General features: G+C 46.0%; 1 protein-coding gene across 7 annotated transcripts in view; it reads right to left on the minus strand.

Annotated features, from left to right (window-relative positions):
• Window positions 1-27,840, minus strand: part of TTC7A (tetratricopeptide repeat domain 7A) — a 158,717-nt gene that overhangs the window by 119,865 nt on the left and 11,012 nt on the right. For 3 of the 7 annotated variants that reach the window (XM_055108008.1, XM_055108009.2, XM_034953071.3), the window contains one exon: window positions 4,396-4,559. In XM_055108008.1, the coding sequence (XP_054963983.1) occupies window positions 4,396-4,559 (164 nt within the window). Of the gene's footprint in view, window positions 1-1,325; window positions 2,064-4,199; window positions 4,560-13,190; window positions 13,734-27,840 lie in introns of those variants that run through there. The other 4 variants (XM_003822666.5, XM_034953069.3, XM_063594965.1 and 1 more) reach the window with 4 other exon arrangements.

Below are 27,840 nucleotides of genomic sequence, written 5' to 3' on the forward strand. Positions count from 1 at the left end.
ATTTTATAAAGCCACATTTACACTATTTAAAAAAATGCTCGGCCGGGTACGGTGGCTCACGCCTGTAATCCCAGCACTTTGGGAGGTCGAGGCAGGCGGATCACCTAAGATCAGGAATTTGAGACCAGCCTGGACAACATGGTAAAACCCATCTCTACCAAAAATACAAAAATTAGCCGGGCGTGGTGGTGGGCGCCTGTAATCCTAGCTACTTGGGAGGCTGAGGCAGAAGAATCGCTTGAACCCGGGAGGCGGAAGTTGCAGTGAGCCAAGATTGTGCCACTGTACTCCAGCCTGGGTGACAGAGCAAGACTCCATTGTCTCAAAAAAAAAAAAAAAAAAAAAAAAAAAAAGGCTCTTAGTTCTGAAAGGATATCTACCTTGCCCTTTCAATGCTAAACTGTTTTTCTGTTATAGCACAGTAAGAGCAGAAGATGGTATAATTTTGCTGCTATTTTTTGCTTCTTAATGTCCTTACTTGGCAACATTAAAAGTCCACTGCACTCTGTGGGGCCCATGCATTTGAATGTGAAATATTCTTGGTCTATCAGTACAACAGTCAGGGAACGGAACCCCTTGCCCAGTGGGAGGGTGCCACGGGGGAGGTCGCTTTACCAGAGGAACAATCCCCTCTACTGTGTGGATCAGCGCATCACCTACTCCTTTTGTGCCTCACTGTCCCTGTCAATAAAAGGGGAAAAAGGACTTCATGGAGATATCCAGGTATGAGGAAAGAACGGATGAGGAAATACTTCACAGACTAACGTGAGAACTATAAAAGTGGGGGTGTGATCACCATCTTTCACATGAATCCAACTTTCCCAGTCATTATTTTATTTCCACCCCAGTACTCTGGGAGGCAGTACCAAGAAATGAGAGACAGCATTAGAGCATGGGCTGTAGACACTAAAGGCCTGGGTTGTGATCACCTTTCTTGGGTCTCAAGAGATGGGGCTTGGCAGGGCACAGTGGCTCACACCTGTAATCTCAGCACTTTGGGACACCAAGGCAAGAGGATCGCTTGAAACCCAGAATCTGAGACCAGCCTGAGAAACACAGTGAGAACTGTGTCTCTACAAAAAATTGAAAAAAAAAAAAAAAAGATAGAAAGAAAAAGAAATGGGGCTAATAGTAAATACCGTTGCAGAAGGTTCCTTGGAGGCCTGCATGCGATGGTGCAAAGCCTCAACCTAGTAGGAGAACAGAGTTTAGGACAAGTGGCTTGTTTTCACTGATCTCCACACAACTGAGCTGGACAGGGTCTTAGAGAGATAACCAAGAGGAAAGGGTTTCAAGCTTTCCCAAGGAGGTGCCTCAGGACCCACCTCTCCCAGCTCTCCTTCTCATCCAGCAGAGCTACTTGGATGCACAGGAATCCACCTGAGACTGCATCAGCTGCCAAGAAAGGTCACGCCAACTATGACCTGATCTTTGGGGGTGAGATAGAGAATACTACAAATGATGGCCAGGCATGGTGGCTCACGCCTGTAATCCTAGCACTTTGGGAGGCAGAGGTGACAGGATTGCTTGATCCCAGGAGTTTAAGACCAGCCTGAGCAATATGACAAGACTTTGTCTCTACAAAAAAATTTAAAAATTAGCTGGGTGTGGTGGTGCATGCCTATAGTCCCAGCTACTCAGGAGGCTGAAGCAGGATGATCACTTGAGCCCAGGAAGTCCAGTCTGCAGTGAGCCATGTTCACGCCACTGCACTCCAGCCTGGGTGACAGAGTGAGACCCTGTCTCAAAAAAGAATCCCACAAACGACATTTAATATATTATTTTACAGATCAACATTAAGTTTTTGGCTCTGGCCTGGATAACAGTAAATTTCTGCACATTATTGGTGCCTATATATGTCTTTGTTTAACAAAATATGGTACAATTTGTATTTAATAAAACCGTTGTCACAATACATGTGGTTACTATTCAGCCAATACAAAGAATGAGACAATACTGGCATGGAGAAAGCTCTAAATAAAACTTCTTGGTGAAAAATATATATCTTACAACTCTATGAAAAGAAAAATCTGTGTGTATATATGTTTGTAAATGCACAAAGAAAGGCATAGGAAATGCACATCAAATACTGACCAGTGCTCAACTCTGAGGATGGGTGTGGGCATGAGGGTGAGGTTGGAAAACAAGAACTTTTTTTGTGTGTGTGAGACAGGATCTTGCTCTGTCACCCAGGCTGGAGTGCAGTGGCATGAACACAACTCACTGCAGCCTCAACCTCCTAGGCTCAAGTGACCCTCCAGCCGCAGCTTCTTGGGTAGCTGGGACCACAGGTGCAAGCCACCACACCTAGCTAATTAAAAAAATTTTCTGTAGAGATGCGGTCTCACCATGTTGCCCAGTCTGATCTCAAACTTCTGGCTCAAGCAATCCTCCCACCTTAGCCTCCCAAAGTGCTAAGACTACAGGCGTGAGCCATAGGCCAGCTGGGACTTTTATTTATCACTCAAATTACTTATTTGTTGACTGGAATTTTTACAATAAGCCTGAATCATGTTTATTTTAAAAACAATTTTTAAATATTTAATTTAACATTTAATTATTAATTTAATATTTTTAAAACGAAAAGAGGTCTTGGTGGGAAAAGCTTGAACCCCACCAATCTGGTCCAACCCTTTTGACCAGCAGATGAGAAACTGGAAGGTCTGTGGGGTCAAGCATGCTCAGGGTCAGGCAGCTATTTTAACCCAATACAAACCTCCCAGTGCTACAATACCTGTCAAGGAGCCTAAAAGCAGTAACCTTAAACTTCTAGTACACACTCCCCTCTCCCCTGGCCTTTCCCTCCCTTACAAAATAAGCCCTGCACATCCTGGCCTGGTGTTCCAGTCTGCCCTTACTAGCCCCAAAGTACCTTTACAACCTTGTCTAGATCCAGCCCCAGAAGGATCCAATTCTAGTACTGCCATTACTCAGAGTCTGCTCTCTGCTTATCCCCAAAGAGCATCCCCCTCAGACTTGCTTCCTTGTGGATACCACTCCTATCACGGTCTACCTTGGAGGAAGGCTATTTACTTGCTGATAGGACTTATCTTCCCAAGAGACGTGCAACCTCCTTGAGGGCAGGGTCCATACTGGATTCGTCTTGATTGCCTTCAGAGTGCACAACACAATGCCTTGCACACAGTACGTTGGAATAAAAGGTTTAAGGAAGTGAATATATTACTTTGGAATAGCTCTTTAAAAATCAGCTGGGTGCAGTGCCTCACTCCTGTAATCCCAACGCTTCGGGAGGCTGAAGTAGGAGGATCGCTTGAGCCCAGGAGTTGGAGACCAGCCTGAGTAACACAGCGAGACCCTGAAGAAAATAAAGACAGACAGAAAGACAGACAGAAAGAAAGAGAGAGACAGAGGGGAAGGAAGCAAGGAAGGAAGGGAGGGAGGGAGGGATCACTTCCTCTTTGAGTTTTTTTTTACCCCCTCCCCCTCCTCTTTGAGTTTCTAATGACATACCCATGCCACTATTATAGCTCAGGATACATTGTAATCTAACACAGCCACAGCCTCAAACTTGGATGCACATATGAATCACCAGGAGAGCTTGTTAAAACGCAGATTCTAATTCTTAATTGCATTTCTTTTTTTTTTTTTCTCTTAATTGCATTTCTAACCAGCTCCCCAATGATGCCTACACTGCTGGTGGGTGGACCACATTTTGAGCAGCGAAGTCCAGAGAAAGTTGTGACTATAGTCCTTCTGGGAGGGAGAGGTGGGTCCTCTACCTCCCTCAGTGTCTTGTACTCAGTAGGTGCTTGATAAATACACGTGGACTTAAATGGGCTTGCCCTGTTATGGAGCTCTTCTGTCCCTAGCCAACTCTGCATGTTTGCCTGTTTCTAAGTAGGTCACAGGTTCACTGAGGTTTTATTTTCCTGAGAGCCCCCTGACCCAAGGAGCCCAAAGGGCCAGGCACATATTAAGTCAACCAAGCACTGTCCAAAAAAATATAATGTAAGCCACAAATGTGAACCACATGTGTAATTTAAAAATTTCTACTAAGATTTTTTTTAGTCACACTGAAAAAGGTAAAAGGTGAAATTAATTTTAATAACATGTTTTATTTAACCCAATATATCCAAAATATACCATTTGAACATGTAATCAACATAAAAAGTTACTGCTCTTTTCTATTCTTTGTTTTGTACTAAGTCTTTGAAACCTTGTGTATGCTTTATACTTACAGCACATCTCAATGCGGACTAGCCATACTCCAAGTGCTCAAGGGGCCATGTGCAGCCAGTGGCTACTGTAAGTGCAAGGGCAGCTTGTAAGAGAGACTTGTTGCTCAGGTGACCAAATGACTCAGGGAGGACTGGACAGATGCGAGGCAAGACAGACGAGGAGAGGAGGTCTCAGGCTTGAAGGCTGACGACTTACCGAGAGCCTCCCATGGTTAAGGATACTGCTTAGATAATTTTTGGCTTCGCTCATCTTCGGCTCATTCTTCTCCAGCAAAGGCATGGAGTCTTTTATTTTGGCATGGTTCTCCTTCAAACACTGCTCCAGGAGGGCCTCAGCCAGCAGCAATTTCCCAAAGTCATCTGAAAAGCAAAGTAGGGGTCAGAGCAGCAAACCCCGAACAAGGCGGATAATGGAGGGAGTTGCACACTCCTGGACCCACCCAACCACCCATACCCAGTACATGAATGGCTCAGGTCTGAGAAAATAAAGGCACATTTTTCATAAATTTCAACAGCGTTTAAAGAGAAGACACAGGCATTCTACTATGGTCACAATACAAATTGCCCCTTGGATTTATTTTCTGCTGTAGTTTAATGGTTGGGAAGACAGAGTTCCCAGGACTCGGGGACAAATTCCCAGAATTTCAGAATTTAAAATAAGGGACAAAGTCCTACATATGCTGTGCTGTGGATAATAAGTTCTTAAACCAAGAAGAATTCTCCCCAAATGATTGAAGAGAAAAAATACATGAAGTGGTTTAATAATGTACTTTCACATGCTCCTAATTTCTATGTAACCATAATTGGTTTTCCCCATTTTTAAGTGTTTTTGTTTGTTTGTTTGTTTTAAACAGAGTCTCACTCTGCCACCCTAGCTGGAGTGCACTGGCATGATCATGGCACTCCCAGGCTCAAGTGACCCTCCTGACTCAGCCTCCCAAAGTGCTGGGATTACAGGCATCAGCCACCGTACCATCCAGTTTTTAAGGTAATTTGACATGACTCAGGATAACCTAGCAGCCACAGTAGAGTTAGGTGGGAAGCAGATCCACTTGTTGCCAAGGCAAATCCTCGAACATGTTGAATATCTGCATTTTCTGGAGTTCTCTCACATATAGGGTATACCCGCAAATGAGGGTAGCTCATTTGCATCCCTCACCACCTGGTAGGTGGTTTTATACTGCTTGGTTTAGCGAGCGCAGTGCCTCACACCTGTAATCCCAGCACTTTGGGAGCCCAAGGCAGGCAGATCACTTGAGGTCAGGAGTTTGAGACCAGCCTGGCCAACATGGCAAAACTCTGTCTCCACTAAAAATGCAAAAATTAGCCAGGCATGATGATGGGCACCTGTAATCCCAGCTACTCGGGAAGCTGAGGCAGAACTGCTTGAATTCGGGAGACGGAGGTTGCAGTGAGCCGAGATCGCACCACTGCACTCCAGCCTGGGCAACAAAGTGAGATTCTGTCTCAAAAAATAAAAATAAAGATAATATACTGCTTGGTTTATTTGCTGCCTCCCTTTACCACACTGAAAACTCGTCTTGTGACCACCAGATTCCTGCTACCTACAGCAGAGGTGGCTCGACCATGGGAGCCGGGTGTTCAGTGTGCAGGGTCTGAGGTCAAGATGGTTTCACCATGGTTCTTGGGTGGCTGTGCTCATTGCCCCTCCCAGCAACTGGGGTGAGGAGCAGGCCCACCATTCAATATAAGCACTGAGTAAATACCTTTTTGAGTGAATTGGATCCTCTCAACTACCCCACAGGGAAGCCATCAGGATCGAGAGTTAAGTGCCAATCCAAAAACATCCCTAGGAATGCCTGCTTGGTGCCATCTTTTTCAAAGTGCTCTTTTTGCTACCAGTACAGTGTTCTCAGATCTACAGGGCTGCCATTGCCTCCTCACTCTCAGGATACCACAGTCTGCTAACATCTCATAGCCACTAGTCCAAAACTGCATGCCTTAGCTGGGCACAGTAGTGCAAGCCTGTAGTCCCAGCTTCTTGGGAGGCTGAGGTGGAAGAATTGCTCAAGCCCAGGAGTTCAAGACCAGCCTGGGCAACATAGGGAGACCTCGTCTTTAGAAAAACACAAAAAACTTCATGCCTCTGAAGAAGAATCTCTCACCGTAAGGGAGATTCCCCACAGAGAACGGTTCTAAAGCCCAGAATCCCAAGAACACCATCGCAGGGGGGTTTCGTTCTGAAGGCACCTGTTATGGGATCCTTTGCTATGTACCTCATGACTTTTAAAATTAACATTTTAAGGAAATGGTCAAAAAAGTACCTGGTTCAAACTATCATTCATTGCTGGCAGACTATAAGTTGGTAGAACCTCTAGGGTAATTTGGCAACGTACATCAGAATTATTTTTGAACATCCCCATAGACCCAGTCAGTCAGAGCCACATTCCAGAGCTGTGGGCCTTGGGGAAAGTTGCTCCCTGCTTCTAACCTGCTTTGCCTCTGTAAAGCCAGGGGTGGGGTTTGAAGTCAGAGCCTAAAGAGGGAAACACACCCCTCAGGACGCTGGCCCCGCCCCCCAGCTGGTCCCCGCCTTGTTGCCCCCTTTCCTCTGTGCACTGGCAGGACTCGCGCCCTTGGGCCACCGTGCCACCAGATAAGGCACCATCAGTGGCCATCCCGTGCACTCTGCCATCCACCTGCCCGGACCAGAGCTCCTCGCTTGGTTGAGCTGTTTGGTTGGGTACTTTCATGCCAAGAGAAACCAGCTTCCTCCCCAGAGCATGCCCCTTTGGACCCAGGCTGCTCCAAGTGCGGCTGGCCATGGCCTGCGGGTCTCTCCATGCTTGTGATCCAATACCAAGGAGATGAGTGCAGAAACTTAAAAGTACACCTTAGAAATTTGACAGAGTAATTTTAAATCTGTTGAAATCTAATACTAAAAAATTGGGAGGTAGTACTTTGTGTATTTTTCTTTTATTTTTCTAGTAATTCATTTTTATTGTACTTTATGAAAGTATCAGAGCATAACAGATTGGGAATTTATTTTGAGACAGGGTCTCTATCACCCAGGCTGAAGTGCAATGGCACAATCTCAGCTCACTGCAACCTCCACCTCCTGGGTTTAAAGGATTCTCCTGCCTCAGCCTACTGAGTAGCTGGGACTACAGGCACGCACCACCACACCCAGCTAATTTTTTGTATTTTTGGTAGAGATGGGGTTTTACCATGTTGGCCAGGCTGGTCTCGAACTCCTGGGCTCAAGTGATCTGCCTGCCTCGGCCTCCCAAAATGCTGGGATTACAGATGTGAACCACTATGCCTGGCCAGATTTGGAATTTAAAGAAAACAAAATTGATCCTTCACCACATATCTCTAAACCATAAGAGTGACTGGCTGCGAAAGAGGCACTAATATTTGTTGAAGGCTTAGTATGGGCCAGACACTTTTTTATATAGCATCATTTCATCTCTACAGCCCTGAAAGGTAGGTATTATCACCATTTTATAGATGATAATAAAGATATGCATTATTGTTAGGGTCACAGCCAGTAACAATAATAAAACATAACAGAGCCAAAAACACCCTGTCTCTCCTGCAACCCATGCACAGCGGAGCTGCTGGTAATTTCAAAATAAACAACAGTCTTAACAACTTAAAAGAGTACGTTAAAAGCTAGTTGTAAATCCAAGGACAGGGATAAGAACTGTCCTTACCTTCATATACCTGTGACTTTCAGACTACTTTGTTGATTGACACTTCAGGTCCTTCACAGAAGGCTTTCTGCCTGCCCCTTTCAGCCCCCAACTCAATCTACTTGTTGTTTGTTTACCATGGTAAACAAACATGGCCAGACACTCAGCAGGCAGCAAAAATTCACTTTCTTTTCCTCCTTTGCTCAACTCTCCTCTCCCTGCCCTACCTCTCTCTTGCCTTCCTCTTTTCTTTCCATCCAACTATTCTCAACTGTTCAGTCTATGGAACTGAAGGATGTTTCGGAATTAGAAGTTCTAGACTTATAGTTGTTAAACAAGAATTCAGGCCTGGTGTGGTGGCTTATGCCTATAATCCCAGCACTTTGGGAGGCCGAGGTGGTAGGACTGATTGAGACCAGGAGTTAGAGACCAGCCTGGTCAACATAGTGAGACTCTGTCGCTACACACAAAAAAAGTTAGCTGAGGTTAGAGGTACACGCCTAGAGTCCCAGCTACTTGGAAGGCTGAGGTGGGAGGATGGCTTGAGCCCAAGAGTTCAACGCTGTAGGGAGCCATGACTGTGCCACTGCACTCCAGCCTAGGCAACAGGGCAATACCTCATCTCTAGAAAATAAAAATTAAAAAAATTTAAAAAAAAGAATTCAGGTGGATAAAGGCTTCTCTGTCCTTCCAAAAGGAAAACAAGTTGCTTTTTATCATCCTGTTGTCCGAAACCTACTCCCTATCCCAGTTCTGGTGAAATGCTGCAGCTTCTCTCTACCCAGGGGCATTTAAGAAGACCTTCCCATCAGACCGATAGTGAATCTGACTCTGGGTGCTGATTCTGCAGCCCTGCTCAGCACCTTGCCCTCAGCAAAGCCCCAAAGCCCCATTTACTGGCCACCCAGTCTCCCAACCCCATCGTGTCTGGAAGGCCTCAGTGCCCACCTTCCTTACAGCCCCTTCAGCTCACATCCCCTCCTGGCCTCTCCAAGAGTGCCAGGTCACAGGAATACCCTTCAAGACCCCATGTTTGGATGACAGTGATCCCCTCTCCACAACCCACCCATTCACAGTCAGGAAACATTGGTCTAGCCAGCCAGGCCAGGATTCAGACCAGGCCCTTCCCCGCTGGGGCAAACGGGCACAGTGGTTTCTGCAGCTGCTCACCTCCCAGGACTATAGAAGGCTGGGACCTGCCAACCACAGCCAAGAGGAAAAGGCTGAAACTAGCAAGAGACCATCTGCCTCAAACAAACCCCTTCTAACTGAAATGGAAGAAATGTTCAAAACAATCTCCAGTCTTAAGAAGAAGAAAAAAAAAAGTGGGGCGGCGGGGAGGGTGACTACAGATTAAGAGACACTCAAAGACCGGGCACGGTGGCTCACACCTATAATTCCAGCACTTTGGGAGATCAAGGCAGGAAGATTGCTTGAGTCTAGGAGTTCAAAATCAGCCTGGACCACATAGTGAAATCCTATCTCTACAAAAAATAAAAAAATTAACTAGGTAGCTGGGCACGGTGGCTCACGCCCGTAATCCCAGCACTTCGGGAGGCCGAGGCGGCTGGAACATGAGGTCAACAGATAGAGACCATCCTGGCCAACATGGTGAAACCTCGTCTCTAAAAATACAAAAATTAGCTGGGTGTGGTGGCACGCACCTGTAGTCCCAGCTACTTGGGAGGCTGAGGCAGGAGAATCGCTTGAACCCGGGAGGCAGAGGTTGCAATGAGCTGAGGTCGCACCACTGCACTCCAGCCTGGCAACAGAGCAAGACTCCATCTAAAAAAAAAATTAACTGGGTGTAGTGGCATACACACCTGTGATCCCAGCCATTTGGGAGGCTGAGGCAGGAGGATCACTTGAGCCCAGGGTGAAGTGAACTATGAGAGTAAGACCTTGTCTCTAAGAATAAAAAAAAATTAAAAAGAAAGTCTCAAGATGAGTAGAGAACAGATATGTAATAAAGCAAGCACAGCAAAAGGTTAATAGGTACACAGGTGTTCACTGCAAATTTTTTTGACCTTTACTGTATATTTGAAATTTTCATAACAAAATGTTGGGCGGGGTACAGAGACCTAACCTAACAATCAAGTGCAGTTATGTGGCCTAATTTGGATCCTGACTCTAATAACTAATTGTAAAAGGTAATTGTTAGATTTTTGTAAGGTGTAATAATGGTACAGTGGCTATATTTTTAAAAAGAGTTCTTATTGCTGGGTGTGGTGGCTCATGCCTGAAATCTCAACACTTTGGGAGGCCGAAGTAGGAGAATAGCTTAAGCCCAGGAGTTCAAGACCAACTTGGGCAACATAGCAAGACCCCATCTCTACAAAAAAATTTGAAAATTAGCTGGGTTTGCTGACGTGTGCCTGAGGTATGTTGCCTGGGCTGATCTCGAACTCCTGGCCTCAAGTGATCCTCCCGTCTTGGCCTCCCAAACAGCTGGGACTACAGGTGTGTGCCACCATGCCTAGCTATATTTTTTAGGGGAGTAGGGGGTAGAGATGGGATCTCACTTTGTTGCCCAGTCTGCCCTTCCTTCTAGTCAGGAGGCTGAGGTGGAAGGTTCCCTTGAGCCCACGAGTTTGAGTGTGTAGTAAGCTATAATTATACCACTGAACTCCAGCCTGGGTGAAAAAGCAAGTTCTTGTCTCAAAAAAAAAAAAAAAAAAAAAAACAAACAAAAAAAAAAACCCAAAATACCAGAGTTCTTATTGTACATACTGAAAAACTGAAATGTGGAAGGAAAAGGGTTGAGCATAGCTCAGGCGAAACTTCGTGAGTTCGTATCACTGCTGTTGGTTGATGGATACAAGGGACTCATTCTTTCATGTTCTTTAATGTTTTGAAAATTCTTCATAATAAAGTTGTTTTTTAACCACTTGGATGGGCTCTTTGTTTCTATATGAACAAACCCCAGCACAGCAAGCAGGACTCTGGGGTTCCCCTGCTCCATCCTGACCAAATCTAGACCGGATGTGAGTGAGGAGACAGTAGCAAGCACCTTCCCCCTGGTTGGGTGGTGAGGAGCAACCTTAGACAGGAAAAGGGTACAGGGGCCTACTCTGCTGAAGTATCTCCTGATCTTTCATCCCCCCAGATCAGAAAGAGTCCCCACAGCTCATCTTCCCTTTCTGCCCCCCTGAATCTACCTCTGAGTAGGAGGTACTTTTCATTTCTGTAGGAAATATCAGACACCGCTGGACCTCAAGGCCTCAGTAAAATGGGTTTCAACCCCATCTCAGAACCTTTCCCAATTCTGTAACTGTGGAAGCTTCAGATCACTGACTTGTAAGAGTCAAACAGGCCAGGTGGGATGTTAAGAATCTCCCTTCAGGGCTGCAGGGGAGTCTGCATCAAACCCCAAAAAAGAACAAGCTCTCAATCCCTTGAGTGATCAAGGAACCCTGTAGAGAAAGGACCAAAACAGCAGTCAATCCAAACAATGCTCTACGCATGGGCTTTGGGAGGCATTTTTTTTTGTTCCTCGTGTTTCTGTGTGTGCATATGCATGTATGACTATGTGTCCCAGTGTGAGTGCATGCTTTGTGATAGTGTGTCTGGATTTAACTGGGAGAAAAATCATTCACAGACCCCAAAACTGGCAGGAGAGACCCTGCTGACCCTCCATCTCCTTCCTTATACTGGCCAGTTCCCACAGTGAAGCCAGCCCAGGCTCCGTGTCCCCAACTCTGACACTAGGAGACTTGGTGGCAGAGACTCAGGCTTGAGTACAGGCTTTAACCACATACACATTATATGACCTCTCTGGGCCTTGGTGTCCCTATGTCTAAAATGGGGACAATAACTCCTGCCCTCCTAATAGGGTTGTTTACAAGAATTTTAAAAATAGAGAAAGCGGCCAGACACAGTGGCTCATGCCTGTAATCCCAGCACTTTGGGAGGCCCAGGTGGGCGGAATGCTTCAGCCTAGTTGGAGATCAGCCTGGGCAACATGGCGAAACCCCGTCTCTACTAAAACTGCAAAAATTAGCCGGGCATGGTAGCCAGCACCTGTAGTCCCAGCTACTTGGGAGACTGAGGTGGAAGGATTGCTTGAGCCCAGGAAGTTGAGGCTGCAGTGAGCTGAGATCGCACTATTACACTCTAGCCTGGGTAACAGAGAGAGACCCTGTCTCAAAAACAAACAAACAAACAAAAACAAAAACAAAAAGACAACCAAAAAAACCCCACAAACAATTGCCCTCCGATCACTTTCTTGCCTCCCCATTCACTGTGGGAGCTCTCCAAGGGCAAGGATTTTGTGCTGTACATCTTTGAGAGGTAATAGTGCAAGTGATTTAAAGGATGTACTCAGAAACCTGGGCACAAATCCTGGTTCCACAACTTATTGGCTAGCTGATCAAGTTATTTAGTTGCTCTGTGCCTCAGTTTCCTTATCTGTAAAGTGGGACAAACAAGAGTACCTGCTTCACGGGGTTGATTAAAGTGCTCAGGACAGTGTCTGGTACACAGGAAGCACGAAGTAAGTGTTGACTATTACTATTACTATCACGATCTGTCCCTCTCAGAGCCTTCCACAGGCTGGGCAGTCTTTAAAAATTATTTATATCTGTATTCATTTATTCCCTGCCTCCTTCCACAAAGCCTCCTAAGTGATTGTGCCCACAGAGAGGACTCAGGGAGGGTAAGCTGAAGGCCCCAGGAACAGGATTTGAGGTTAGAGACTGGGGCGGGGTGTTCCCCGCTGCCACATCAGGGTGCTTTCCCGCCCCAGCACAAGAGCCCGGCCCAGCCAAACCAGCCCTACTGCTAAAGCCACCGACTGCTAGAGCTGGATGTGTCCCGAGATCGCCACAGATGAGGAAACTGAGGCTGGCCAAGCCGCTTCCCCATTTCTCCACCACCCCACCCTGGAGCTCGTCAAACCCTCGCCCCTGTCTGCTTCGGACGGAGCTCCGTTTTCAACGTCACTTGCGAGAACTGTGGACAAAGACGAGACAGACACACTTCACCTGATGGAGTTTAGGGACACCCCACCCTCGGACCGCGGTGGGGGGCAGAGTCCAGCCAATGCACTGATCTCATGATATGCAGATACCACCATTTCACGGTAGACAGAGTTAGCCACATTATCCTAAAGGACAGAGAGCAAAAGCCGTTTCTCTTCCCTCCAAGCCCCCAAACTACATGTGATTTTTCTCTCGCGGCAGAAGGACTTTCCTAACTACCCTGGCTGCTCTTAAGACTAGCACGGTGGGCTGGTAGGCGCCCGCTGTCGGCCGAGGACTGTCTGGGCGCGCTTCCTGGAGGAGGCGGTGCGTTTCGCGCGCTCGCTGCGGGCGAGCCAGCCTCTTCCCTTACTCACCGGTGTCCGGAAAGGTGAACGCTGCGCTCGGGCTGCCTCGCCTGTTACCTCCGCCGCCGGGCATGCTCAGCGTCTGCAGCTGCCGGACCAGCTCCGGCATGCGGTCCCAGTGGCCCTCGGCGCGGCAGCGCTCCAGCTCGCTCTCCACCTTCAGGTGGGAGCCGTGCGCGCCCTTCGCAGCCATCTTCTCGCGGGCGCTGTCATGGAAGGTGCGGCCAAGAAGTGGAGACCCGGCCGGGGGCGGCGTCCTGGCTGGGGCGCACTCGCGGGCGGGGTCGACGGGGGCGCAGATGACAGCCGGGGCCCGGGCGGCAGCGGGGGCCCGGGCGGCGGAGGGTGGGCAGCAGCAGCAGCAGGAGCAGCACCAGCACCCAGCGCACCGCCCGGCGCCTCCGGGCTGCGGCTCCGGCCGAGCGGCCCGTACGCGTACAGGAGCAACCTCCGCCTCTGCTGTAGCAGCTCCTGGCGCTGCCGCCGCCGCCGCCGCTGCAGCTGCTGCCACAGCCTCCGCCCCGGGCCCCGGCGCCGCCAGCTGCGGAGCCGCCCCTGGCCGCGGCTCCACCCCCGCGGGGGCGTGGCGAGGCCTCGGCGAGCCGGGCTCGCTGGCTGCCAGCGCGGCCACAGCAGCCAGGCGCGCGAAGGGCGCTCGCGGCCGCCCGGGTACCCGCCCCCCGCCGCCGCCCCCGCCGCGGAGTCCGAGCTCACTTTAATCCCGCGCGGAGCCCCGGCGCCCGGGGGCGCCTCGCTTCCCGCCCCCTCCCCATCCCATCGGGGCTCTTAGCCTGGGAGACCACCGCCCGACGACCTGGCTTTGTGTGGTGGCCCCGTCACCGCTGCTGCCCCTGACACGTCACAAAAATGGGGAGAGGCCGGCCGACGGGCCCCAACGCCGACGGCGAGCCTCCCGGGAGCTGGCCTGCCGCTGTCCGCCCCGCCCTGTTGCGATGCGGGCCAGGCATGCTCGCGAGGACCCAGGCCCGTTCCCAGGCCCGCGACTCTCTGGACGCCCCTCTGCTGGGAGCATTTGTATTTTCTTATTTTAGCGGAGTTCCTCTTTCCAACTTGACTTCCCTAACCCGTTGACCTGTCCTCTGTGGAATCTCTGTTGCCCTGGATTTCTTAAAGGCTTTAGGCTGTTTCACCACCTTGGTATTTATTTATTTCTTCATCCTGGTCTAAGACTGTGACCAAAGCTCTATGGAGCGCTTAGCAGGGTTTAGCCCAGGGCTGTGGGGTGCCCAGAAGTTCACAGGACTACGGGGCGGGGCCTAGCGGGGGCAGCCGAGGTCCACCCTTGGGGGGAGACCTCTTACAGGGGCCCGGCCCCGCTGCCGCCGCAGCTCACAGACCAGTGCTGGAGAAGCCACAGCAAGACCCGAAACTAAAAACCACCGGCATTTAAGTGACACATTGTATGGTCCAGACTGAAGACTCAAAAGACAGCAGGGTCAGGGCAAACTTTTGAGCAGACTCCTAAGAGTTAGAAGGTGCTCCACGTCCTCCCTCTGGAGTCTTCACCACTGCCCTAAATGTTTTTGGACAACTGTAACCGAGGGAAGGTTTTTATGTCAAGCAGAACCCAGGCTCCTAGTGCATAGTCCCGTGTGGCCTTTCACATGAAGCCACACAGGGTGATTAGTTGAAGACAGTCTTCCTGTTCCCACTGACCCCCGACTCCCATGTGGAGGCCCTCCTCTCCGGGTTCTAAATGCAGCTCCAGTCCTTGTTTGGTGGGCAGGATTTCCTAACGGTGGGTGCTGCTCTGAGCACCTGGGGACTGTTCTGAACCCCCAGAGGCCAGGAGGTAGATGAAGGGAAGCTGAAGCTGCTCTGGCAGTTGGAATTTAGAGACAGTTTAGTCAAGCAGTCTGTAAACTCCTGGCTTACTCCAGTCAACTCCTCAAGCTGGCTTTTTGTTACCCTTTGGCTGCCTTTGATGGTCACCAGAACCGGATTTCACTTGGAGAGAGCGGTTGGATTAGGGTGACCCGAGAACACACTGTGATTTGCCCCACGCCTGGCATTCCTGGGAGTCAGCCCTGGGGCAGGGAGTGAACAGCAGGGTTGATAAGAGGGAGGCGACCTTGGCAGAAATAAGACCTCCTTTCCTGCCTCTTTTTTCCTAGTCCTTTGCCAGCCCTGCCCCCAGGTTGTAGAGCACCTAGTGAACTAACTGTAGAGGGAATCACTGCTTGTTGCTTTAAGGGGGTCACCAATACTCATGTATGTGTGGGCATAAAGGAGTGTGGGGAGGAACAGTTTTCATGGCTCACATTTTTAATGAGCTCTTCCTCAGCATACGCCGGACCCCTTCACAGCTATTTTCCAGTAGGGACAAAACCCCAGCCCTCTGATGACCAACATTTCTCAGGGGTGTAAAAAAACTAGGAATAAGAACCCACCTTGGCCTCCCAAAGTGCTAGGATTACAGGCTTGAGCCACTGCGCCGGGCCAGTTTTATTCCTTCCTTAGTGACTTGTTTTAGAGGCTATTGTACAATTTTGGGTAGAGGTTTAGATGGGTCAGTCTGAACCTTGATGGGTTTAGCTCCTGTAGAGTATCAGTAAAATTTTTACTTTATTTTACTATTATTTTTAATTTATTATTTTGTTTGTAGAGACGGGATCTTGCTGTGTTGCCCAGGCTGGTCTTAAACTCCCAGCTTCAAGCGGTCCTCCCACCCTGGCCCGCAAAGTACTTTTTTTTTTTTTTTTTTTGAGACAGAGTCTCGCTCCGTTGCCCAGGCTGGAATGCAGTGGCACGATCTCAGCTCACCACAACCTCCGTCTCCCAGGTTCAAGCAATTCTCCTGCCTTAGCCTCCCGAGTAGCTGGGACTACAGGCGTGCACCACCATGCTCAGCTAATTTTTGTATTTTTAGTAGAGACGGGTTTCACTATGTTGGCCAGGCTGGTCTCAAACTCCTGACCTCATTATCTGCCCGCCTTGGCCTCCCAAAGTGCTGGGATTACAGGCATAAGCCACCCCACCCAGCCTCCAAAGTGCTTTGATTGCAGGTATGAACCACCCACCACACAGGGCCCATAGAATTTATTGACTATAAGAGAACTTCAACTTAATGCTTGATTTACACACCAAAGTACTGATAAATCAATATCCAAATTAGCTATGACCTTATTATGGATAGGAAGGGCCTCAGGGACTAGAAGGAAAAAAATCCTCAGGAGAGCATGTCATGTGGTAACTCCATTCACACAATGAATCCCTCGCTATTAAGTTATTAAAGTATAGTGTCACAAAGTAGAAGAGAATACCCCCTCGGTTGAAGGTCCGAGGCACAGGTTTAGGCTGTGGCATAGGGGAGTTGTGTTGAGGATTATTAGATAGGCGTATGACCCAAGAAGTTTACTGATATTAAGGAAAAAAAAAGGTATAATAGTGATCAAGTTTAAGATTGATATTTTGTTCCTATATCCATCAAGTTTGTAAGGTTGTCCTTTACGTTTTAGAGAAATGTTTCCTTGTGGGTTTAAAGGCTGAATGGGAAATTGAACACCTTCATTGGTGACTTGATTTTTGCTTTTTTCTTTTTCTTTAGTTTCTTAATTCTAGGGCTCTTTCAAAATGTTCAAGGAGGTTTTGGAGATCTGGCCATGGGGCTGTTTCCCATTCTAGTTTTTGTTTGCATAATAAATCCCCTATTTCTGGTTTAAGGCCATTCACAAAAAGAGAAAAGAGTCCCATCACCTCTGCTTCAAGATCTACTCCAGAATTCTGCCACTAGATAGTAAAGGACCTAGCCCTGAAGTCTCCATCAGACTTCTCTCTTTTACATATATATACACAGTATTTTTCTTCAGTCCATGACCTGCTGAACAGACTTCTCTCTTGACAAAGAACTAATTAGAGCACATTTTGCTTTCACAGGGAAGACTGCCGATAGCCTCCAAAAGACCTTGACTAACGTTCACAGCTTCCCCAAACCCCTTCAGCTTCCTATGCAATCCATGGCCTTTGAAATCACTGTTGGGCCAGGCATGGCAGCTCGTGCCTATAATCCTAACACTTTGGGAGAAGGAGGTGGGAGAATCACTTGAGTCCAGGAATTCAAGACCAGCCTGGACAATCTAGTGAGACCCTGTCTCTACAAAATAAATAAAAAATCATCATTGGGGGGTTTTCCATTCTGACTTTTTCATCCAATGTTTTGCTTCTGAGGCCCCTACTGGCATATAAATGAATTGCTATAAATCTGGCTGCTCTGGATGATATGTTCCTAAAACAATTCGAAGTCCCATTTAGGCCTTGAAGAGTCTTTTACAATGGCTTTCAGCTAAAAATGAAAACAGGGCTTAAAATCCACCATAGAGATTTTTTTTTTCTATTCTGAAGTTAAGTGAGCTTTGGGGTATCTAGCCAGCCAGGAGGAAAGGGGAGTGGATCTGAGGGAGAGAAAAGGGCAGAGGGAGATGGAGGAGCATAGGGTAGGGGAAAAGAAATAGTAGGTTTCAGCTGTGATATTGGGGCAGGGGAGGTCTAAAAGATAGTTTTAAGTAGTTCAGCTTTTTATTTTGCTTTGGCCAAGAAATCTGTTAAGGAAGTAATTTTTGGGGTTGGGCATGGTGGCTCACTCCTGTAATCCCAGCACTTTGGGAGGCCAAGGTGGGCAGATCACTTGAGCTCAGGAGTTCGAGACGAGCCTGGGCAATATGGCAAAAACCCATCTCTACAAAAAATACAAAAATTAGCCTGGCATGGTGGGCAGGTGCCTGTGGTCCCACCTACTTGAGGGGCTGAGGTGGGAGGATCGCTTGAGCCCAGGAGGCAGAGGTTGCAGTGAGCTGAGATCGTGCCACTGCACTCCAGCCTGGGTGACAGAGAGCCTATCTCAAAAAAAAAAAAAAAAAATTTTGGAATCCTGTTTCTTTTGTATGCTTGCTCATGCTAATGAAAAAAACGAAGACCACTGGATGTTTGGAATTGTGTTCACTTTGCATTCTAAAGTGAATACTTTTGTGCATATCAGAAATTCCTCATAGTGGCTACCGCAATTCTAAATTATCTTTGGGGAAATGATGATGCTGTCTAGAAAAGTAAGTGTACACATTTGGGTGACAGCATAAATACATGCAAGAAGCAGAAGTCTGGCCCGAGGAAGCCATAGACAGGTTGATATTAAGACAGACCCATGAGAGTCTGCGAATGGTGAGCTGACAGTTGCTTGTGTATCCTGTGGCTCAGGACCCCCCAGCCTCATAGCTAGACCTTTTCCAACTGTAATCCTGATGAATTTACAGTTCCCAGCAGACAGAGGGTCCGGAGAGATTGTCCTGAACCAAACTCTTAAAGACAAAATAAGACACGTCTGAGAAAAGTTCTCATAAAGTTTTGATCAGAGACAAAATTTGTCCCTGGGCCAGCTAAGGGACAGACTGAGACCTACACCTATCCTCTTCTCTAAAAACTTTCCTCTTACAGATGCACAACAAAAAAATGACAAGGATGAACACAGACAAGTAGTAGCGTTGTTAGTAATAAGGCAGATATCCACCAAGGAGAAAAGATTTTCAAATATGGTCAGATAAACAAAGAGTTCTTTATTGGTAGAAGAGAAAATAAGCTCAGTATTTGGGAAGCTAAATAAGCAAATATATTTATTTCTTATTATTTTTTATGTTTTTAGAGACAGGGTCTTGCTCTGTCACCTGGGCTGGAGTGCTGTGGTGCAATCATAGCTCACTGCAGCCTTGAACTCCTGGGCTCAAGCCATCCTTCAGCCTCAGCCTCCCGAGTAGCTGGGACTACAGGCACACGCCACCACCCCTAGCTATGTTTTCTGATTTTTTAAGAGACTGAATCTTGCTATGTTGCCCAGGCTGGTCTCAAAACTCCTGGCCACTAGCAATCCTCCCACCTCAGCCTCCCTAGTCCCTAGGATTATAGGTGTGAGCCATCACACCTAAAAGAAAAATTAAAAAAAGAAATTGGAGCTTGGGTCCAATACAAGACTTGCATCTCTCATTGTTTCAGTCTGAAAGAACTCCAAGCAGGAAGCTTAAGAGCCTCAGAGGATCACCCTATTTCCGAGTCAGGGGTCTTGGACTGCAGTGTTGAGGAGGTCTCAGTTGGATCACTGCGGGCCTCAATAATTGAATGCTATCTAGAAAAGTAAGTGTACACATTTGGGTGACAGCAAATACCATCAAGACAATTTTTGTGATAACGCAAAGCTTAGCTTGTTCTCATGGCAGGAAGGGAGAACACTACCCTGACAGAGTCATAGCAGTATCTGGAATAGGGAAGGCAAAGTTGGAATAGTTATGAAGTGTTGGGGTCTGTTTTGTTTTTTTATTTTTTTTGCTTAAGCTCAGTGGCAAGAAAGGAGTTTATTTTAAAGCAGCTCTTCCAATGACGGGACTTGATTAGGACTGGGCAAGGATCATGATACAGCAGTATCATAGTTCACTGCAGCCTTGAACTCCTGGGCTCAAGATGAAAAAGTGTGGGGAGGAACAGTTGTCATGGCCCACATTTGTAATGAGCTGTTCCTCCACACACGCCTGACCCCTTCACAGCTCTTTTCCAGCAGGGACAAGCCTTCAGCCATCTAGTGACCAACGCTTCTCAGGGGTGTTGGTCTAGTAATCAAAGGCCTTAAAGACCAGTAGTCTTAGGGCTCGGCGTGGTGGCTCACACCTGTAATCCCCACACTTTGGGAGGCCGAGGTGGGTGGATCACGAGGTCAAGATATCAAGACCATCCTGGCCAACATGATGAAACCCTGTCTCTACTAAAAATACAAAAATTAGCTGGACGTGGTGGTGCGCGCCTGTAGTTCCAGCTACTCAGGAGGCTGAGGCAAGAGAATCGCTTGAACCCAGGAGGCGGAGGTTGCAGTGAGCCCAGATCATGCCACTGCACTCCAGCCTGGCGACAGAGCGAGACTCAGTCTCAAAAAAAAAAAAAAAAAAAAAAAAAAGAGCAGTAGTCTTCATACCTTATTCCAGGATTGGGATTGTTGGGATAGGGCAAAGTGATGGTTTTGAAGTGTGGGTTTTTTTGTTTGTTTGTTTTTGTTTTTGAGACAGAGTCTCCCTCTGTCATCCAGGCTTACTGCAACCTATGAGGGGAGGGTTTTTAAAGTGTTTTAGAGAATAAAAAGCAGTTTGAGTCTGTCTATTGAAAAGTCACAGGCCGGATTGGGTGGCTCACACCTGTAATCCCAGCAATTTGGGAGGTTGAGGTGGGTGGATCACTTGAGGTCAGGAGTTGGAGACCAGCCAGTTCAAGACCAGCCTGGCCAACATGGCAAAATCCTGTCTCTACTAAAAATACAAAAATTAGCTGGGCGTGGTGGCATGCATCTATAATACCAGCAATTCAGGTGGCTGATGCACAAGAATTGCTTGAACCCGGAAGGCAGAGGTTGCAGTGAGCTGAGATTGTGCCACTGCACTCCAGCCTGAGCAACAAAGCAAGACTGTCTCAAAAACAAAAGTCATCGAGTTCATTTAAATGGGTTCTTCTGAAAACTTCTGCAAAAAACAGTGAAGTTATTTACAACTTTTATCATCCTGGGTAAGAGTTTCCTGCAATAGTAAAGCCATGTCAAGGTCAACAGTACCTTAGGTGTAGATGGTTTCTGTTCTTCCTGTGTACTGACTTAAAAATTTATTATGGATGATTATTATGACATTCTCCTCGCCTTCATCAAATCATTCTTATATTAGTTGTCACAGTGGCTGTGAGTAGTTGGGCTGGAGGTCACCAAGTGCTCCCAGCCATCAGAAGTAGAGCACCAAGCCTAATGAGATGCCCTCCCCACCTTCCACTCTGGCCTCTTCTTTCATACTTACCATGTGGGGTCCCTTAGAGCCCTGTGTTCCCAGCACATGCTAGATTTCTGACCAGTGCTCTGACTTTTTTATGACACTCCACCTTGCTGTCACCCTAGAAATCCTAAATTTAAATATAAATTAAACATTTGCTTCATGATCAACAGTCATTTCAGCCACTCAGATCATCAGTATATGCGAAGTAGAGCACAATGACAACTGCCTTCCCAATTTTATGTAGTCATGTGCATGGCTCAGGATCGCTACATTCGGAAATCAACTTTTACTCATTACCATGATCATTGGCTCAGAGCATATCTTGCCCATGGTATCTTATGTCTTACTTAATTTCAATACTGAACCAGCCCTCCCAGAATGTTGACATTAAAACTCTGCCAGGAGCTGGCTATATGGTCTTTTCCTTTGTCAGCTGCCAGAAAAACTACATGTAATCATTACGCTAAGAGATGAAGTCCTACAAAGGCAAGCTTCAGAATCATGAATTCTTTGTGCTTGCACATAGTAGACACTCAGTAATTATTTGTTATATTAATTTTAGAATCTCAGAATGTTGAAGATTTTCCCACACTTGGGAGATGAGAGCTTTGGGGTGTTTTTTATCCCCAGCCACTCACTTCATGATTGAGATACCAATATCTCTCCAGGCACTGCCCTCCCTCCCACCATCCCAGTCCCTTCTGTTCCTCGGGGTCCCAGGTGACTCTTAATTCTTGTTAGTGGCTTCTGTGTCATTTTGCAAGACTGCTACAATGGGCCCCTCTCCAGAGCAGGAGCCCATGATTTCTCCATCTTGCCCAGTGCTGGTTCTCTGCCCAGCTACTGCCATCCTGAGGGAGAGAAGCCATCCCAACCCACAAGGGCTCAGAGCCTTTTCAGTGCAGCTTAGCTGGTCTGGTTTTAAGTCCCATCACTCCTAAGGCTAGCCTTGAGTGTCTGGCCACTCAGAGATTATAGCAGTTTTGAGCCTTAAAATATATCTTTGCTCCATCTGTTTTTTTTTTTTTTTTTTTGAGATGGAGTCTCACTCTGTTGCCCAGGCTGGAGTGCAGTGGTGTGATCTGCGCTTGCTGCAACCTCTGCCTCCTGGGTTCAGGCGATCCTCCTGCCTCAGCTGCTTGAGTAGCTGGGACTACAAGCATGCACCACCACGCTTGGCTAATTTTTGTATTTTTAGCAGAGATGGGGTTTCACCTTGTTGGCCAAACTGGTCTCGAACTCCTAAACTCAGGTGATCCACCCATCTTGGCCTCCCAAAATGCTGGGATTACAGGCCTGAGTCACTGCACCTGGCCTCCACCTGCTTCTATATTAATCTTTCTTTCTCTTTTTCTTCCTCTTTTTCTTCTCTTTTAAAAACATTTTTTGTTGTGTAAAATAACACAAAAGAAAGTGCATAGATGTAATTATTATACAGCAAACTCTTATTAACCATCAACTAGGGTCAATAAATAAGGTTTCAGGCTGGGCACAATGACTCACGCCTGTAATCCCAGCACTTTGGGAGGCCAAGGTGCGAGGATCATATGAGGTCAAGAGTTTGAGACCAGCCTGGTCAACACGGTGAAACCCCATCTCTACTAAAAATACAAAAATTAGCCAAGTATGGTGGGGGCACCTGTAATCCCAGCTACTTGGGAGGCTGAGGCACAGGAATTGCTTGAACCGAGGAGGAAGAGGTTGCAGTGAGCCAAGACCCCGCCACTGCACTCCAGCCTGGGTGACAGAGCAAGACTCTGTCTCAAAAAAAAAAAAAGAATCCCAGAAGCCCTACATTGCTTTCTGATATCTTTTCTCAGATTTAGGAAGTTTTTTCTATTCCTAGTTTGTTAAAGGTTTTTTAAAAACATTATGATTGAAATTGAATTTTACGAATACTTCTTTGCACTTACTGAGATTGTCATATGATTTTTCTTCCTTAGATCTATTATTATGGTGAAATACTTTGATTTTCAAAGGTTAAACCATCCTCACATTTCTGGAATCAACTTAGTTGTATTAATTTCCTATTGCTTCTTAACAAATTAGCACACATTTAAATGGCTTTAAACAACATGTATTCATTATCTTAAAATTCCTGAGGTCAGAAGTCCAAAGTAGGTCTTATGAACTAAATCAAGGTGTTGGCAGAGCTGCATTTCTTCTCAAATCTACTACTGATGATTTGACAGGGATTTATCAATTTTATTTATTTATTTATTTATTTATTTATTTATTTATTTATTTATTTATGTCTGTTTTTGTTTTTTCCCTCAAAGAACCAGCTGGCCTCTAGAAACATGAAAAGGGAAGATCAGTTCTAGAGGCCGACTGCATTCCTTGGCTGGTGACCCCTTTCTACATCTTCAAAGCTCATCACTCCAACCTTTGCTTCCATGGGCACCTCTACTCTCTGACTCTGACCCTCCTGTTTCCCTCTTAGAAAGACTCTTGTGATTATATTGGGCTCATGGAGATCATCCAAGATAATCTCCCCATCTCAAGGTCCTCAATTTAATCACCTCTGCAAAGTCCTTTTTGCATGTAAAATAACGTTCAATCTGAGCATGGTGGCTTATGGCTGTAAGCCCAGCACTTTCAGAAGCTGAGGCGAGAGGATTGCTTGAGGCCAGGAGTTCGAGACTAGCCTGGGCAATATAGCCAGACCCTGTCTATATTTAAAAGAAATTTTTTTTTAATTAGCTAGGCATGATGGTATATGCCTATAATCCCACCTACAGCTGAAAGCTGCAGTGAGCCATGATTGCACCACTGCACTCCTAAATAAATAACATTCATAGATTTCAAGGATTAGGACATAAACATCTTTGGGGGCCATTATTCTGTCTATCACATTGATCAATATGTATTTTCCTTTTTATATATTATTTGATTTGAATTGCTAATAAAATGTTTTGTTTAGAATTCTGGTATCCATGTTCATGAGATACGGCTAAATTTTCTCATCTGGAACTGTCTTCATTGGCTTTTGGTCATCAAAATTATGATAGCTTTGTAAATGAATCAGAGGGTATATATATTTTTTTCTTTTCTCCAAAGAGTTCGTATAAAGCATTATTTTTCCATTCAGCTATTTATGGGAAGGTTTAAAAAATACTGATTGGATTTCTTTAAAAATTATAGGACTTCAGGCCGGGCGCGGTGGCTCACGCCTGTAATCCCTGCACTTTGGGAGGCTGAGGCGGGTGGATCACCTGAGGTCAGGAGTTCGAGACCAGCCTGGCCAACAGGCTGAAACCCTGTCTCTACTAGAAATACAAAAATTAGCTGCACGTGGTTGCAGGCGCCTGTAATCCCAGCTACTTGGGAGGCTGAGGCAGGAGAATCGCTTGAACCTGGGAGGCAGAGGTTGCAGTGAGCCAAGATCGCGCCACTGCACTCCAGCCTGGGGTACAAGAGAGAGACTTTGTCTCAAAAAAAAAAAAAAAAATTATAGGACTTCAAATTTCCATTTCTTCTTTGGTCAATTTTTGGTAAGTTTTTTTTTTTTTTCCTAGGAATACGTTTCATCTAGCTTTTTACATTTTAGGCATGAAGTTAATTATAAAATCTGCTTATCTTTTAAGTGTTTGTAGAATTTATAGTGCTATTTGAATTTTCATTACTGGTATTCATATTCATTATTTGTGCATTATCTCTTTTTAAAATTTTTCTTGATAATTTTCCAGGGATTTGTAAATTTTATTACTTTTGAAAAAAGAACCAGTTTTTGTTTATAATGATCCTCTCTATTACATGTTGCTTTCCACTGCATTAATTTTATCTTTATTATTTCATTTATCTTATTGTATTCAAGTTTCTTCTGTACTTAAATAACAGTAGGGAAAGGTTAGGTTATGATACATAGTAAAAAACTCCCACCAAAATCTCAGGGCTTTCACCAACTTAGTTTATTTCTCACTCCTGCCACCTATTCCACCCAGCTTGGCTGGGCTTTTCTCCACATTTCTTCACTCTGGGGCTCAAGCTAGCAAAGCAGCCACTGTCTAAAACATTGACAATTATCATGGCAGAAGGAAAAGAGATGATATGGTGAACCATATGTTGATTCTTAAAACTTCTGTCTAGGTGTGACACATAACACTTCTGTACATATTCCACTGACCAGAGGAAGAAATATGACTCAGCCTAATACCAATGCCCAGAGATGGGCCGTGAATCTTTGTGAATAATAATATAGCATCCCATATCTTATTTTTCTGGCTTTTTGCAATTCAATCTCAGCTCATTAATTTTCAATCTTTCTTATTTTTAAGATACATGCATTTAAGGATATATATTTCTGTGTTGGCTGTACCCCTGTGTTAGCTGTAAGCACTGATACACAGAAATTTTTTTAACATTCAGTTCAAAAATTTTTTTACATTTCCTTTATGATATCTTATTTGACCTACATGTTATTTAGAAGTGCTATTTATTTCTTTATTTATGTATTTTGAGACAGGGTCGTGCTCTGTTGCCCAGGCTGGAGTGTAGTTGCGCTATCATAGCTCACTGCAGCCCCAAACTTCTGGGCTCAAGCAATCCTGCCTCAGCCTCCCAAGTAGCTAGGACTACAGGTGTGTACCACCACAGCCAGGTAGTTTTAAAATTTTTCCTATAGAGATGGGGTCTGGCTATGTTGACCAGGCTGGTCTCAGAACTCTGGGCCTCAAGCAGTCTTCCTACCTTAGCTTCCCAAAGTGCTAGGATTACATGCATGAGCCACTGCACCCAGCCTAGAAGTGTTTTTTTGTTTTGTTTTGTTTTATTTTTTTGGGACAGAGTCCCACTCTGTTGCCCCAGGCTGGGGTGCAGTGGTGCAATCTCGGCTCACTCCAACCTCCACCTTCCAGGTTCAAGCGATTCTCCCACCTCAACCTACCAAACAGCTGAGATTACAGGCACCCACCACCACACCCAGCTAATTTTTGTATTTTTAGTAGAGACAGAGTTTTGCCATGTTGGCCAGGCTGGTCTCAAAATCCTCACCTCAAGTAATCCACCCACCTCAGCCTCCCAAAGTGCTGGGATTGCAGGCATGACTAGAAGTATTTTTAAATTTCAAAATAAATGTGGCTTTTAAAGCTTCCCCCCCTACCCCTCTGGTGTAACTGCATTATACCAGTGAGTAAACTTTATATGATTTCAAACGTGGGACTTTTTTTTTTTCTTTTGAAACAGTCTCACATTACCCACGCTGGAGTGCAGTGGTGCAATCACAGCTCACTGCAGCCTCAACCTCCTGTGTTCAAGCCATCCTCCAACCTCAGTCTCCCAAACAGCTGGGACCACAGGTGTGTGTCACCACATCTGGCCGATTTTTATATTTTTTGTAGAGACAGGGTTTTGCCATGTTGCCTAGGTTGGTCTCGAACTCCTGAGTTCCAGCAATCCACCTGTTTCGGCTTCCCACAGTGCTGGATATAAGTGTGAGCCACCACACATGGCCCAAGTTTTTTTTTTTTTTTTTTTTTTTTTAATTTCCCTTTCCACCACCTGAGCTCGAAAGAGAGCTTTGAGCCTCACATGAGATTCTAGCCTCAGTTAACACCCTGATTTCAGTCTTATGATACTGTGTGGAGGACATAGTTGATCCCGGCCTGGAGTTCTTTTTCTTTTTTTTGTAATGTTTTTTCACAACCTGCCTAGATTTCTGATCTACAGAACTGTGAGATGATAAATGGGTGTTATTTTAAGCTGCAAAACTGGTAGTAATTTGTTATGCAGAAAGAGAAAACTAATACAAGGCTGGGTGCAATGACTCACGCCTGTAATCCCGGCACTTTGGGAGGTTAAGGTGGGCAGATCACCTGAGCCGAGGAGTTAGAGACCAGCCTGGGCAACATGGCAAAAACCCATCTCTACAAAAAATGCAAAAACTAGCTGGGCGTGGTGGTGTATGCCAGTGGTCAGCTACTTAGGAGGCAGAGGTGGGAGGATCACTTGAGCCCAGGAAGTTGAGGCTGCAGTGAGCCATGATCGTGCCACTATACTCCAGCCTGGGTGACACAGTGAGACCCTATCTAAAAAAAAAAAAAAAAAAAAAACAAAACACCAAAAAAACCCCAATATTAGTGTTTCTGCTGGTGGATAAATCACTCAGTTTTTTTCTAAAAATGTCTTCTCACGTTTACTCTTGAAGGATATTTTAGCTGGCTGTAGTATTTTAGGTGAACAGTTTTCTTTTGCACTTTGAAGATATACTGTTTTCTGGCTTCCACTGTTCCTGTTGTGAGAAGTCAGCCGTCTGTTGCTCCTTTAATAATAATCTTTTTTTTTGCCGGGCGCGGTAGCTCATGCCTGTAATCCCAGCACTTTGGGAGGCCGAGGCGAGCAGATCACGAGGTCAGGAGATTGAGACCATCCTGGCTAACACGGTAAAACCCTGTCTCTACTAAAAATACAAAAACAAAATTAGCCGGGCGTGGTGGCGGGTGCCTGTAGTCCCAGCTACTCTGGAGGTTGAGGTGGGAGAATGGTGTGAACCCGGGAGGTGGAGCCTGCAGTGAGCCGAGATCACGCCACTGCACTCCAGCCTGGGCAACAGAACGAGACTCCATCTCAAAAAAAAAAAAAAAAAAATCTTTTTTTCTCCTCTATCTTTAATATTATTTTTCTTTGGTTTTCTACAGACTTATTTTAATGTGCTTAGCTTAGGTTTCTTTTCATTAACTTTGCTTGGGATTTGTCACTCTTTTTGATCCTGATCTTGTAATCTTTCATTGGTTCTGGAAAATTTTTAGATATTATCTCTTCAAATACTGTCTTTGCTCATTCTCTCCTCTCCTCCTGTGACTCCAACTACATACAAGTAAGACCTCACTGAATTCTCTGTGACTCTTATCCTTTTGTAT

Source organism: Pan paniscus, chromosome 12, assembly GCF_029289425.2.
Source record: "Pan paniscus chromosome 12, NHGRI_mPanPan1-v2.0_pri, whole genome shotgun sequence".
NCBI classification, from domain to species: Eukaryota; Metazoa; Chordata; class Mammalia; order Primates; family Hominidae; genus Pan; species Pan paniscus.